This window comes from Triticum urartu, chromosome 1 (assembly GCF_003073215.2).
Source record: "Triticum urartu cultivar G1812 chromosome 1, Tu2.1, whole genome shotgun sequence".
Taxonomy (NCBI): Eukaryota; Viridiplantae; Streptophyta; class Magnoliopsida; order Poales; family Poaceae; genus Triticum; species Triticum urartu.
This window is the reverse complement of record NC_053022.1, coordinates 485,712,433-485,727,535: the sequence shown is the minus strand read 5'-3', so window position 1 is coordinate 485,727,535 and position 15,103 is coordinate 485,712,433. Positions and strand designations below refer to the sequence as shown.

Genomic DNA, 15,103 nt, shown 5'->3' with positions numbered 1-15,103 from the left:
AAAAAGCATTACTCCTAATGGTGTTTGGCCCTGCTTTTCTCTTCATAGATGTTGCCTGCGGATTGGAATGGAGTCATGGATTGCAATCACAGATAGGAACTAATACAAGATAATAGATAATTTGCATCACAAAAATAAGAACTGACCGACACACACAGTACAACACTATCATGATTATTGTGGACATGTGAAAGATGGGAACTCTTCATAGAATCATAGATCATAGAGTCACAAATTACACAATCAAGTTACCAAAACAAAAAGAAACTTGAAGCATCAATTCGACACAGATACAAGATGAGAATCGACTTGCTGGTTCTTTGATTGAAGCGGGAAGAATTGACAAGTGTTGAAGTGCAGCAACCATTTACCTAAATATGTGAATCAGATCAGCTGATCGAGAAGACGAGAATTTGAGAGCAGCATGCCTGGGTCCTGGGAGCAGCCGAGCAGAGCAGGGCAATGGGCGAGAAGGGCAAGAGGCGAGCGGGGGCGAGGGCGTCGAAAACTGGAATGGCGGCGGCGATTAACCCCATGTATAAGCTAATTATGGACTTACAGTGTCCATGGAAGCTAGGGGCTACTAGTGGGCTTTTTTCGCACGGGTCTTTTTTTCTACGAATACGTTGAGGAAATCTGAAAGGGGGGGAAAGGGGGGAGGGGGCCAAATACATGCGTACCTGCCTATGTCTCCTCAATTATCGATCCAACCACCACCCCCCCCCCTCCCCGCGCCCCGTCTCCGCCACTGCGCAAACGGATCATAAATTAGACTTTTGATTCAATGGATTAATAAGATTCAAACTTTAAAATCAAATGAAGAAGGCATGAGTGAGTTTGTGTAATGTAAGAAGTAAAGCAGAAGAGAGATTGACAACGCATGGGTCTCCCGTGCATGGGAGAATCTCTTTTCTCCAAAAACTTGAGCATATAGAGCAGCCCAAAGTGCTACCGCACAGGCGGCAAAGAAGACATTCCACAGTCCACTGTAGCTGTCCCTCAGCGTGGTTGAGCACAACACTTCTTAAAGCTTGAGAGATTATTGGCTAAACGTTTCAAACCGGACTTAGAGCATCTCCAACGGATGCGTTATATAAGCCGCACGCTGGAAAGAAGGGTAATATAGCACGCGCGGTCGAAAGTAGCGCTCCAGCGGCTGCGTTATAATCCCGCGCGCGGTGAATAACGTTCAGCGCACTGCGTATTTGGTGTGCCCGCTCGCACACGCTGCAAAATCTGGGTTGTTGCAGGTGGGGCCACCGGATTGGACGCCGTGTTTTTGCGCTTCTGGTAAAGCAAAACACCAGCTCAACGCGCTAAAACGCAATTTTGATGCTGCAAAAACTAATTAACACGCCGCACAACCGCGCGTCTTTTGGAGATGCTCTTAGACCTGCGGTGTCAGCAAGTTTGCAACGCAGGATAATATGATGGATAGTATCGCACCCATTACGTTGTACAATAGCTGTCCATTCCTTCTTCAACATGTTGACTCTTGTGTCCGGTGTCCCTGAGTGCAACCCACAAGAAAACCCGATGCTTGTTAGGAATCAAACACCTTGGGTATAAGAACCTGCACAGCGGTATCATTAAAGTCGTCCAGAACATTCTCGCTGCCCAAAAAATCCTTGACCGCCCACACGCCTCAGCTCCCAACAACAACCAGTGCCGCTGATAGAACAGCGCGAGAACCCCATCAGGCCCACTCCGAATCCCTGACCGCCCTTATGTAGCTCTTTAGAATAACAATGTTCCATGGAATAACTAAACAGTGGACACAAGCTTCTGAATCACGCGTACCATTAACCCAAATACAAAGGTTATTTGCTGGATTACACGTTATTAGGTTCAGAAAGCAAGTTGTGCTGGTAGGAATGAGACTGATGGTCTAAACTCCGGTCAATAACACCAAAATAACATTTAGAACAGGGAACATATCGTTTTCCACTGGAAAGAGTATTTTAAGGTCATTGTATTCCAGATTAAAGAGAGCGCATGCATTTCTTATCTCTCATTACCACGTAAATGACCTATGCACTAAAACAATCCGATCAAACATATCCTTTGGTAGGTGCAATAACATGCTGCGGAGAAGATAAGCATCGTGTCTTGCAAGTAACAGTGCATTTGTTAGACTGCTCCATCTAAATTGCCGAGCGCATCAACAAGCGGAACACGCCAAGATTGTCCCGGCATTTCCCCAAAATGAGAGTCCATGTCTTCCAGTGCCACCATCAGCTCAGTTGTCGGTCCATTGTAAGGAATCTGCAAGGCAAAAGAGTAAACGGTAAAACAGAAATACCTGAATATTCTCTTGGATAATTTTCTCCAAAAAACATGATATACTCATACCAGAATACAACACTGTATGCCTGTTTTGTAAATCTCGTACGAGATACTAGCTAGCAAGAAACATACTTCAGTTCAGTCTTGATTTGGTAATGACATATCAGGATTAGTGACTAGTGAAAGAATAAAGCTGATCAAGGTGAGAGGGCAGGATGACTTTTAGGCTTTTTTCTCATTTTAATTATGTCTAGGGTATTGGTATAAGTCAGACCAGCATGGTAGTAGAGTAGTTCAGATAATACTCCTGTACAAAGCACTGAAGACAGTACCAGTGAAAAAACTATTGATGCAGCATAGGAGTTTGAATTAAGGATGACAATAGTATTATGGTATAAGGATCGTAAATTAGGGTAGCAGTTCGGCATGGTGACTTGACCAAACTACTTACTCCTGAGCAGTATAGGAAATATACAGAATCATGAACACGAGAAAAAAAATATGATTAAATATCAGGCGAAAATAAGAAGGGCACCCAAACAAGAAAGAATTTTTCAAGAGGAAGTACCAAAGATATTCTGGCATGCTTCGATTTTTTTTCTGGTCTTTGTCAAGAGTCAACACGAACCAGTATGTCTGCCAAAGTCTTCCTTGTTGCATTGGTCGCCTTGCTCGAAAGTGTTCCTTCAGTTATATCCATATAGATACAAGAAATTAAACACAAATGACACAGAACAATGAGAACTGTATATCTTTCTTCATTACACCAAGAATTGAATCAGAAAATATCGCTTAGGCATTTAACATGACAGTTGCATAGAGATATATGTTGACATTAAGTAGAGAAGACATTTTTACTCAACATGATATACAATCCCATGTCCATTGCACTCAACAAAATACACCAGATTCTCTGGTACTACAAAATTCTGCCTGCGGCATTTCAGAATAAATCACTGCTAATGACGGCCAGTTTAGTTCTGAAACGTATGGGTCTATATGCAATGATTAATTCTACACAACATTTAAGATATCAGCCACCCAGTCACTCCCTTCAGAAACTTCAGTACAGATACAATTTGTGTCAGTTACAAATAGAGTATATCCATGTTGTGCACAACAAGGTTCCACACACATGATTTGAAAACTATGTTAAACTAAAACTTGTGCACCCTAACAATTAAAGTGTAGGAAACTTCAGAGCTTCAATATGCAAATGAATCAAGAATGCATGTCTAAGAAGCATATATATATATATATATATATATATATATATATATATATATATACCTGTACACGGGAGGTTGTAGGATTCAATCCATGCTGGGAGCATTACAGGCACAAAGAAAGCAGAGCTGTAGCTCCGAGATGTGATGCTGTCTGGAAAAGAACTCCTCCCAGTCTCCCCCTTGTCAATGTCGAGTTCGCAAACAAGGTCGCCATGTGTGAAATAGAAAATGCTGGCATTGAATGGATCAATTGCAGAAATCCACGGCATTTCACATTCTCTTGGTATGGATTTGTCAGGGAAGACCAGGTTCAATCTTTTCTCATGTGTTAGCTTCCAGGACGACCCCTCGTCGTCGAGCGAGAACGAGTAGAGCATAAACGGCTCCTTAGTGGTCATTTCGACATAGCGCAGCTTCCCCTCGCTGACACCCAAGAGCCGGAACAGCATCAGCGGCGCGTCAATGTCGAAGTTGGGCAGCGGGCGCGGCAGCGCGACGAAGCCATGCTCCGGCCGGTCGCTGAATGGGTCGACGGAGAAGACACCAAAGAAAGGGTCGACCCACCACAGCCTGTCGCCGAACGCCACCACCTCGTGGTTCGGCATTGGGCGCCAAGCCGGAGCCGCGGACGGGACGAACAGCGGCGGCTCGTCCCACTCCCCTGTTTCGGACCGAAAGCGGCGCACGACCCTTTGGCCGTCCCTCTCCCGGAGGCAGAGCTGGGCGACCACGAACCTGTCAGGCGGGCCGTGGGGGCCGTGGGATTGGGTGAGCAGGCCGAAGGGCGTGGTCGTCAGCGCGGCATCCATGCTGGGGACGGGGAGGCGGAACAGCTGGCCGCTGAGAGGGTTGCAGACGAAGCGCCTGACGCCCGGGTCGACGGCGGCGGCGCACGCGGCCAATCCGGGTATCGCTTTGCTGCTGCCACTGCAGTCTCGGATGGCCTCGGGCCAGTCGCCGGTTTCGGCGAAGTCGAGGAGGAGGAGCCCGTCGCTGCTCGCGGCCTGGATGCTCGCGGCGGCCAGGTCCATGCCGTCGGCCAGGTGGGCGGGGACGGAGAGCTGGGAGACGCAGGGGGGGTTCGTGGAGGTCCAAGGACGCGCGCGCGCCCGGCGACGGCGCCCCCGACGCGCCCAGCGCCGCCATCCTGTAGGTGAGGGCCCAGGGAGGGCGCGAGGACACCGTGCAAAGGCAGCGTCGGAGGGGCGCCGCGGCGGCGCCGGCGAGGCGTCGGAGCATCTTGCTTGCTTCCGGAGGCGAAGAGGCGTACGGTTTTGCGCAGCTTTGTCCTTGTGGCCGTGACGTGAGCGATCTGTGGTTCGCGGAAGGGAAAGAGGGGTTTGGTGCACATGGACTCGGTCCATGCGTCTCTGGCTGGCACAAGCAGGGGCTACCCTAGCCCATGGTCTTGCAGAGAAGACTACAAAGATAAGTTTTTCTTTTAGGGGTACGAGATAAGGTGAGTTCGAACTTCTAAGTCCAAAAATCCATCAACTCCTCTTTCAGATTTTCAGACTTTTGCCAGTAGGCCGAGCGGCACGATCCAAAAATCCATCAACTCCTGTTTCAGATTTTCAGACTTTTGCCAGTAGGCCGAGCGGCACGATGCATGCAAAGAATCAACATACATGACCCATTGAGAAAAACAAGCTCAAACAAGAAGAATTTACTCCAAAAAATAAATAAGACTAAAACTTCGGTGCGAAGATTTTCAGACTTTCGCCAGTAGCATAGCAGCATCAGGCAATCACGATTATAGTGGGAGGTGTTCATACAGCAGTATCGATCGCACTGTCAGTCACTGTCTCGTGCAAGTTATTTTTAGGGCATTTACAAACCACACGCATATTCGGAAGCTAGTGTTTACAGGCAAGCTGTGGAGTTTCGATAGGATCGACATCAGCTAGCTAACCATAAAATACCTTAGTAGAGAACTAGAGATACATCCGCGCTGAGTATGATATTCTTTCTGAGATCATCGACTAAGACAAGACGTTTCCCATGTTTTTCCCGAATGGAGAAGGTGGCAGCCTGCTGCCGATGAGATCGCGCAGCTCAAACTCGCTAGGGAACCTCTGTTCAGCTAGTTTCGAGAAAACCTGGAAAGGTGGAAGCAAAGTTTTAGTAAGAAATAAATGTATTCGTGTATTACTGCTCAAGTCATGTCGGTAAAGCAAGCCTTTTCCATGTAGCAGTTTTTCTAGGAAGAGAAACAGAATCTCACGGAAAAGAAAACATCTCTGTGATAACCCAACAAGGCAAAAGGGTGATATTTTGTTTGTGGAAGTAATCTTTCAATATAATGAACTTGCAGTCAAAAGGAGTAAAGAGAAAGGGCGCGCACTAGAATGTCATGAATCCTAATTAATGATGCAAGCATGCAGCAAGCAATTTATGTGTTAAGAAGTGAAAGAGAATGGTGTGTCTGATATAGGAAACATACCAAATCTCCATTGCAGTAAACTTCAAAGGCACCAGAACTTTGTAGGAAAGACTGGGCAAAATTGCCAATTAGCCAAATTGTCGCCATGGTTCCAAATCTATTGGCACGCAACGAGTAAAACAATGGAGGTGGAGTAATGCCAAGTCTGGGGAAAATCTGGTCACCAGCCATTATTGTTGCAATGGCTCCAACTTGAATGACTGGCATGATTTTGCTCAGTACCCGCTTGGGGAAGGCTGGCGGATAATTATGCAAGAAAACATTAATGCCAGGAAATGATGTTTCCAGCATGCGCTTCATGGTCATTGCATTTCCCCTGCAAAATGGAAGTCAAAAGTTTTCAGTCTAACCTGTACATCCAAAGCAAAACATATAATTTATAGGATATCGGATGAAATATGCTGGCATCGCATATTAACTTAGCCCTATGTCATTCGATGTCCTTTTCAAGTAAGATCAGGAACTCAAGATAAGGAAACAAGTTCAAGCAAAGCTCACAGATTGAAAAAGTAAATAAAAAAATACAGTTGCTGTTGTTCCTTTCTGTTTGATATAATAAAAATAAAATAGTTAACTGACATTAGGAATTACTCAAAATTCGTGTTTAGAAGCCCTAGATCCATACCACGATTTAGTAATTGCTAATTGGAGCTAGTTGTTTCATATTTCACTTTACTGCACACTGTAAGAAAGAAAAGAAAAGAAACTCTTTCCCATTTTATACTCGTCGCGTTGTACTGGTGCTCACGACTGCAGGTCATATAATGAAGGCAAAAGAGTGAAAAAGAGAGCAGGGCTAGCTCAGTTGTGGCAACAATGCTCTGGTACACTGACACTGGTGTTCTCATGCAGAGCCAGCTAAGTTGTGTCAAAATTCAAGTTCACAAAGTAGTAGCCACATCGTATGTTAAGTGTTACTAGTGGCAAACGCCTTACTCCGAATGTGAGTAAAGTCACTATAACCCAGCTACCCAGTGCAGATCACAGTATTCAACATTCATTGATACCTAAATAGGTGTCTTCCCTAAAGGAAGGTCGCACATATCATGCCTGCTGTTGCTGGTGTGGCCAGAAGAATCCACCAACTAGGTCATCCCATACCCTCAAATCCCTCCATGAACCTGTGAGTAAGGGGGCGCTTCCACCATCCACACGTCATTTGCAAGAGAGTGGCTACTTACAACAGTTTAAGCAGGCTACAACATGTTTCTGCTCATTCCTACAACCGCGTAGTTGGATGGCCAAGGAGTCAAGGACAGTGTAACTAGATGAAAGAAAAGGTGATGATAGGCTAATAGCTAGAATTTGGGAAGGGTGGGTTGCTGTGAACTTGTGATTGCAAGAAATGAAGCAAAAATAAAATACAGAAGTGAACAGAATAAAGGAAAACAAGGGGGAAATGGCACAGCAGTCATCATGGCATTGTTCTCTTAAAAGTTGGTAAACCCTTTCTGAGTTTCTTTAACGCTCGTACATTGTTACGTGTTCCGCAAACATTGGTCACACATGCCAAAGAAAACAAATCAAAGTAAAAAATGACATTTTTTGGAACGTCTTAGTACTTTGTCATGGAATGACACTGGAATATAACTTTTGGAGTGCTATTAATATACTTCTCAAACTCTGCAGCAGCATGGGCCCAATCTTCCTATAAACCAAATATGATCTGTGTACCTACCATTCTAATTGTGTATTTCTAACATTATACTCCCTCCGTCCGGTAAAAAGTGTACATCTAGAAATTCTAAGACAAATTATGGAGTGGAGTAAAAAATGCATTGGGAAGATGCAAGCCACCATCTCTCTCCTCTTTAATTACCCAACCCCCAATGAGCTAGGTGCATGTAGAAATTAAGAAGACTATGTATAGAATACTATTGGTCTTGATTATCGTGTGATGAGAGAAAATACTTTAAAGTGCATTGGGAAGATAGAAGTACACTCTTTTGTGGACAAATTTTAAACCCAAACGTACACTCTTCACCGGACGGAGGGAGTAATTAATAAGTGGTAGCACACAAAATCAGTAAGTGTGCTGGAACTTGGAAAATTGACAGTCTATAGAACATGCTGCCGCAAGAATTTTCAAGACGTACCATGTAATTTACATAAAACGTGTATAGCACCAAGGTAAAGGGTTAAGAACAAACCTCAAGCCCTACCAATCTACGACTGGAGAAGATATCGTAGTGTTCATTATCACTTGCTAGCGACAAAGAAGCCAGGAACTGCCAGGGAGTGAGGGAGGGATAGTAGCCGACAATCATCAAGTCTCACTAGAGAACTGATTACTTACTGCTACCTAATCAGTGCAAGTTAAATCTCAGCTGACCTGAAGCTAGAAACATTTTAAGTCCATGAATATGCTTACTGTCAGCTTATATTAAATGAATAATGTGTGCTCTCAACATTGCCATCATCTATAGCTGAACTCAACCTGAACTGTACCAGATGAAAGCAAGGATATTGCATCATGCTTACAATGCTATCATCATTAATAGTTTAGACTAAACAAAGAGTGGCAGACTAAAGTAGAACCCTAACAAGTGTGCATATCAATTTGCCTCTGGCAAGTTATACGAAACAGATAGCCAGCTGGTGTGGAGCAACTTAAGAAGTGGAAGGGCCCAGCGAAATGCAGCTTGTGTGGTTTGGAAGAGGAAGTGAACCACATCTTGTTTAACCTTTTGCTTGCCAAATGCCAACTAAGTCTGGATCAGCATCAAAGTGGCTCTGTCCAGGGACAGGGTCCCCAGACAACATTGGAGACTTCTTTAGCACTAAGTTATGGGGTGTAACAGGTCAAACAGAAAGGTAATGATCTTCTGCTTTTCAGCAGTAGCCTCGGGAATTTGCAATATGGCAATGGAGGTGAAGATGCCAGAGCAACAGAAGATGTATTTTACAAGTATTCTATGTTCTGTGCAGCAATGGTGGCCATTGCTACAGGATCAGGAGAAAGAAAAGCTGCTGGAACTGATGGATAAGATTTGGCAACAGATTCCTGTGCACCGTGGCCGTACATAGGTGCATTAAGGAGTATTACTCGTTCTTTGTGGTTTTCTTTGACGCCAAAGTTGATTATGTATTTTCTTCTTATCAAGACTCTAGCCGTGTGAGTTCTTTTGTTGGTCAGTTCTGGGCCTTTTTGTGTTAGCTGTAATCAGGAGCTGGTCACCCCAGCACATCTTCCCTATCCCTGTACAGTGTTAGCTTTATAACCAAGCCAGCGAAAAGTGTTTGTCCAAATAGAACAAATATGATAGTTTGGAATAAATTGTGTAACTACACATAGGAGATTGGGGACTAGAGCATAGGTTGGGACTCAGGAGGTCAAACCAGGGAGATAACAGATTGATAAAATATAAACTCACAACAACCATCAAGTTGTTGTTTAGGAGTTTTCCCTCTTTTTTACTTCTTGACATCAGAAAGACATGCGCTTATCTCCTCACCAGCAACCTACATATCAGTCTGTTCAAACCACACTGGAATATAGTTAACTGTTCCACCATTACCTATGTACTTTGGAAGCAAGATTGTGAGGCGTCCCTATAACACAGTGCTGAGGTCCTCATGGATTTCGTTGTCGAGAGTGAAAAAGATCTCACAAGTACTCCATAAGTCAATTCATATTCCTGAATCAGCCCTTCTATAGGAGCACTTACTTGACCCCTGAGTAATGAATTAAAGGATACTCATTCGATCTCTAATTCTAATCCAATTCCTTTCATATTTAAACAATATTCCATATTTATTCCAATAGCACCTCTTACTTGATCCATGTACATATTTCATAACAGTGTCTGACTTTTAATGTTTAACAAAGCATTAACACTGTCACAAGCGCACTAACATTTTCATGAACAATAACTGCTCCTCCAGTTCGACACTACTAGTTTAACGCAACTGTATTAAGCGTTCGGCATTAGCAAATGCTATCTAACAACCACCAGTGAGACTGGTTTTACTGGAGTACCAAATAATCCACCTCCTAAATCATTCTGCATGATAAATTGGTCCGTGTATTGGTGCATGGTCAACTAAGGCAAGCACGCAGCAATTCCAAAAACCCAGTATCCGCCGCACTGCACATACGTCCAATTGATCCACATAGGCAAACTACAACACCAATTGTGCAAGCAAGCAAGCAACCATCAGTCCGCGTGCACTCACTTGTACGAGCAGGAGGCGCAGAACTGCAGCTCCACGGTCGTGCCGAATCCAGCGCCTCCCTCCAGATTGGGCTGCTGCGGTATCACAAAAACAACACGTCAGCTCTGCAGCCCAGATCGGAGCGACAGAGTTCCGGGCTAGGGTCTTACGACAAGGGGGGAAAGGAATCTCGGGCTAGGGTTTACGACCGACCTGTATGGCAGGGGCGGCGGGGTCCGGGTGGTGGTGGTGCGGCGGGTGGGGGTGGTGGTGCGGCGGGTGCGGGTGGTGCGGCGGGTGGGGATGGTGGGGCGGATGAGGGTGGGGGTGGTGCGGGGGGTGGCCGTGGGGGTGGCGCAGGTGGGGAGGCGGCGGCGCGAAGATGTGGGAGAGGTCGGAGATGAAGAGGAGCGCGGGGAGGCCGACGAGGAGGAGCTGCACGCGGTCCATGGCCATCGCCGCCTTCCGGTCGCCCGCTCTCCTCCCTTCTTTTTTCCTGGGACGCGGAACGGAAAGAGGCGGAGCCGGTGCTGAAGGCGACGAGGCACCTTCCTCCATCTCGTCAAGCCGCCTGCCAGGTGGGCTCCGGTGGTGTGGGTCAGCGCTGTCAGTGGGGTTCCAACGTCGTGCGGCGAAAGGCCGGGAATCTTTTCGTGGTGGAGGCCGTGGGCTCGGGGCCTCGGGCTCGGACGGAAATGCGACTGGTTGGACTGGACATGCACGTGGGCCTTCTGGGTTTCGACGGCCCACCTACGTTTTTTTTACGCGAAACGTATTACTGCAGTTGGACCGTCGATCCGTCCAGCTCTGGGACACTCGACAGCCACTTGAGTTGGGTGGGTTCGCTCTCACTGAAAAAACAAATCCGTAGCTGCGGTCAAAAGAAAAAAAAGAAAAAAAGAAAAACAAATCCGTAGTTCTCTCTGCAGAAAGAGAGATGAGCTGCCTGGCTGCAGCCTTGCAGCGTAAGGGAGACGCCCCATGATGCCCAGGCAGACAACTGAGCTTTCCTGGGGTCAATGTCAATCAAAGTTTGGCCCAGATCAGTTTGGTGAGCGACCTTTGGAGTCTTGGGGTAGAAGCTCGCCACCCGGTCTTACCGGCAAGACAAAACAAGTGTTCCACTCAAGACTCAAAGTTGGTGCGGTCTACTATAAAACAAACTATGTATACAGCAGGACAGGCTTACGAACCGAGCTCTCATCACCCTGATTTTATCTCGTACTAATAAATGTTACTATGTTGTTGTCCATTGCTCGCTCCAAAGTTGGCCAGGCGCCACGCGGGAAAGAGCCCGGCCATGAGGTTTTTCACACGCGAGCAGTTTCGCACTGATCGCCATCTCCAGAAGCATGCGCACAGTTTCGGCTCTTCCGCGCGGTAAAAGTGATGGTGTGGACGAAATGGATCGGGCCGAGCTGCTGAGGCGAAACGTGCATGGCAGAAGGAAAGGGCAATCATGCTCACGCTGCCATGCATGCATCTGCGCCTGCGCGGCGCTCGTTTGACAGCGTGCCATGCGCCCTCTGCGATGCGCCTGACAGTTGACGGAGAGTGCACTATGCACTCCACTCGGGCTCGTCTCGACTTGGCTGGCCCGACAGGTTAAACGGCAGTAATGCCGCTGCCGGGAGTGCCTTCTTCTGTGGTAATCAAAATAGAAACACGTACTACGGGCATGTGACAGTCTCCAAGACATGTGAGGCCCGCCTTTTAAATCTCAAGCCCCGTACGTAGTACGCCTCTTCTTAAGTTCGGATTCAAACACGACCCGTAAAGTTTGCAAAGCGCTTGAATGGTCGAGCACACCACGCCACCACACACAAGTCTAGGGGCCGGTGTGCGGATCGTCCATGAGCGGTCAGGTGGGCACGTCACGTGCCACGTGTGGCTTACGTGCAGCGTATGGGCGCGCGCGTGTCATCGCGCAAGCAGCCTGGCTGTTCGACTCACGTCCGCGCCCCGTGGAACTCGTTTGTTGGGTGTGTCGAGCTGGCGCCACCGATGGCCGATCGAGCAAGGCCTTTTTTGCGAGCGGGTCACGTCACGTCCCCCACAAGGGACACGGATGGTGGCTCCATGTTTCCAAGACCGCGTGCTCGGTACACCGTACGCGCACGCACCGGTCGTGAGGCCGGCGGGGCTTCTCTGGCTTCCTTGCGCCCGTCGATCGGCGGAGAGTTCCATCGCAAGCTAGCTGGCATAAGGGCGATCTTTAACCAAGATGGACGTGTACGGAGTACAAGATGGAATACGCGGAAAGAGCCAACACGTGGAGTTTTTCTGTTCCGCCAACATGTGGAGTTTAACCAAGATGTTGTAGGTGCAGGCGTGCAGCCAAAACCGGCCGCGACCGCACTGCAGTGCAAGGTTTGGCGTTGGTCTTGTCACCTTTGTCCTCTTGGAGGGTTGGCCTTGCCATCTTATAAATTCTTAATTGCTGTTCCCTAATATTGTTAGCAATGTGTCTTGTACCCCCTCCGTCTCAAAATAAGTGTCTCGGCTTTAAGGCAATTTCACACTAAAGTTAATATAAAGTTGAGACATTTATTTTGGGACGGAGGAAGTATTAATTTACATCGGAAACATAACATTTCACAGTCTAGGCGGAACAGATAAGTACGTCTAAGGAATTCTCCAGCTTCACCACCACCTTTGAAATGGCAAACATGCACAATAATAAACATCGCAGAGATGCAAAACCCCAATACTTCAAAAGTTCGCGGTTAAGCGCAACCAAGAAAGCAAAGTACGGTTAATGCTTTGACAAATTCGCATGGACATTGAAAATCAAGATTGAAGATCCTTGGCACATGGACATGACAAGGTGTGGATGTACGAACATGTATAGTATATAGTTTTTCAGGACAGCAAGGGCTTCTCATTTCCTATGCTAAAAGGCAGGCACTTGTTTATTAAAGAGACCAAATCGGAATTTTAGAAGCCTCGTGGCTTAAAAAGTAGTACGTACTGTATTTCGTTTTTGTTTTGAGAGAATGGCGCACACCTAGACCAACCACCGTCCCATGCGGATAGAGCAAGCCATTGAACACATACGCGTGTATTTTCATGTACAGTTACTCGTTATAACAAAATATTTTCACATGAGCAAATATAGGATTTCACATTTCTTAGACACAGGCATGTGTGACGTTCTTAGAGCAAGTATTTATAGCCAAGCGTTGGCTATATTATTAACCACGCTCTTAGGATACTAGTCACATCACAATATTAAGGAAATTGCACATATTTGCAAAAAAGGAAATTGCGCTTAAATCAAAATATCTACTTTTCTCTCTCTTTGAAAAAGTGTGTGTATGACTATCATGGTGTTTGTCGTAATGTCACTACTACATAATTGCTCTACACTTGGCGTGTGAATGTACATCATTTCCAATGGGTGAAAATTGATTTAGTGACATGTGTGTTGGGGATACACATAACAGGTAGGCTCATGAAGGGTCATAAAACATGGGGTCCACACGATATGTGGGTTCAGATAAATTTCATACGGGCATACTATCCACTCGGAAAAGCAACATACCATCCACTCGACCGTACGACTCACTCGGGTATACGAAGACCAACAGGCAGCAAAGCAGTCAAAGCATCATTCACACAGTGAAGGCTTGGTAGTGAGCTGACATTATGACATTCATGCCCTACTTTATAACATAGGAGGTGATGGGATGGCACACTCTATATAAGCCACCCCCACCACTAGACTCGAGGCTTTTTCCTCTCTCATTCTTCTCCCTCTAATCTCTCGCCATTAGTCTCAGGACTTAGCTCTGGCATGGGGATCCGTTCCTTCTCTCTCTCATTGTAATCTCTGGATACATAGTCAGATAAAGCAAAGCCTCTCCGGAGCACGAGACGTAGGGTTGTTATCTCCACCGTGAGAGGCCCGAATTCGCTAAACCACCGTGTCACCCATTTGCATCTTGATAGATCATGCTTCTTTATCCCATCCCTCTCTTATTGTGGGAATCGTTCCCACGACAGTTGGCTCCCACCGTGGGGCATGGCGTTTATCGAACCATGGTGCAAATGGTTTTTTCTTCAATCTTCAACGGCGGACTAGGGAGTTGCTCGTCTCAACTTGTCCTCTTACAATCAAACATTGCAATGATCTAACTATGCTTTGTTCTTTTTCTGTATGCACACCAACTCATACAAAAGGACGCCTCCCTTTTGTTCCCGTTGGTGGCTCGGCCCCCGGACGATGAAGCGTCATCGTTCGCCCGTCATCATCGCACGTACTCATCGACGATGACGTCGCCGAGCGCCCACACACGCGCAGCCGCTAACGCTTGGCCTGGTTCCCCGGCCGGTTGAACATGCCGACCTGGCTCCTCGGGCGACAAGGCCCGACTGATGGCACTCGACCCAGCTCCACACGCGTCGAAGCACGACTCCGACCTGTGCATAGCTCCGGCTCCCCGAGCAGTAAAACGCAACCACCAGCGCTCGCGCCGGCCTCGCCCTTGGCTGCGTCGGTCCGCGACTGGACTGCAGACAGCTGCTCATCCTTCTCATCGCCACCTCTTGGCTGCCGTCCGGTTCCGGCCAGACCGGCCGTTTCCGCCGCAGCGAAGCTCTCCTCCGGCGTCTGCACCAGGTCGTAATCTCTCTCTCCTCCTATTAATACCAATCCATACGCATCCATGCATACAAAATATTTTCTTCCATTCTCACGGCTGCATGTACTCCCTTCGTCCGCGAATAAGTATACTTCTATTTTTGTCTTAAGTCAAAGTTTTGGAATTTTGACCAACTATATATAAAAAGTAACAGCATACTCTCTTCATCTAGGCGTGTAAGGCTGGTCATAGTGGGAGTAACTTAGCTAGTAACATATCGCAGTCCAAGACAAGTTTGCTTATGTGGCATGTATTTAATGAGGAGAGATCTGTTTAGAATAACATAATATGTTACTGTAACATAGCGCTTCCCAAAAGAAGATAAGTCTACAAGCTAATAAATGAAG

At 46.7% G+C, this 15,103-nt stretch overlaps 1 protein-coding gene and 1 pseudogene across 2 annotated transcripts; both read right to left on the bottom strand.

Annotated features, from left to right (window-relative positions):
- Positions 1 to 1,887: 1,887 nt before the first annotated feature.
- On the bottom strand, positions 1,888 to 5,145 carry LOC125532941 (annotated as a pseudogene).
- Positions 5,146 to 5,223: 78 nt separating this feature from the next.
- Positions 5,224 to 10,650, bottom strand: LOC125521246 (selT-like protein). Of its 2 annotated transcripts, none has more exons than XM_048686321.1 (4): positions 10,327 to 10,650; positions 10,135 to 10,205; positions 5,959 to 6,274; positions 5,224 to 5,614 (listed from the first exon to the last, which is right to left on the bottom strand). In XM_048686321.1, the coding sequence occupies exons 1-4, from the start codon at positions 10,567 to 10,569 to the stop codon at positions 5,498 to 5,500; spliced, it is 747 nt and encodes a 248-aa protein (XP_048542278.1). In that variant the 5' UTR covers positions 10,570 to 10,650; the 3' UTR covers positions 5,224 to 5,497. The 2 variants fall into 2 exon arrangements, with proteins under 2 accessions (XP_048542278.1, XP_048542271.1); XM_048686314.1 differs by having other exon boundaries at positions 10,135 to 10,208; positions 10,327 to 10,649.
- Positions 10,651 to 15,103: the final 4,453 nt, after the last annotated feature.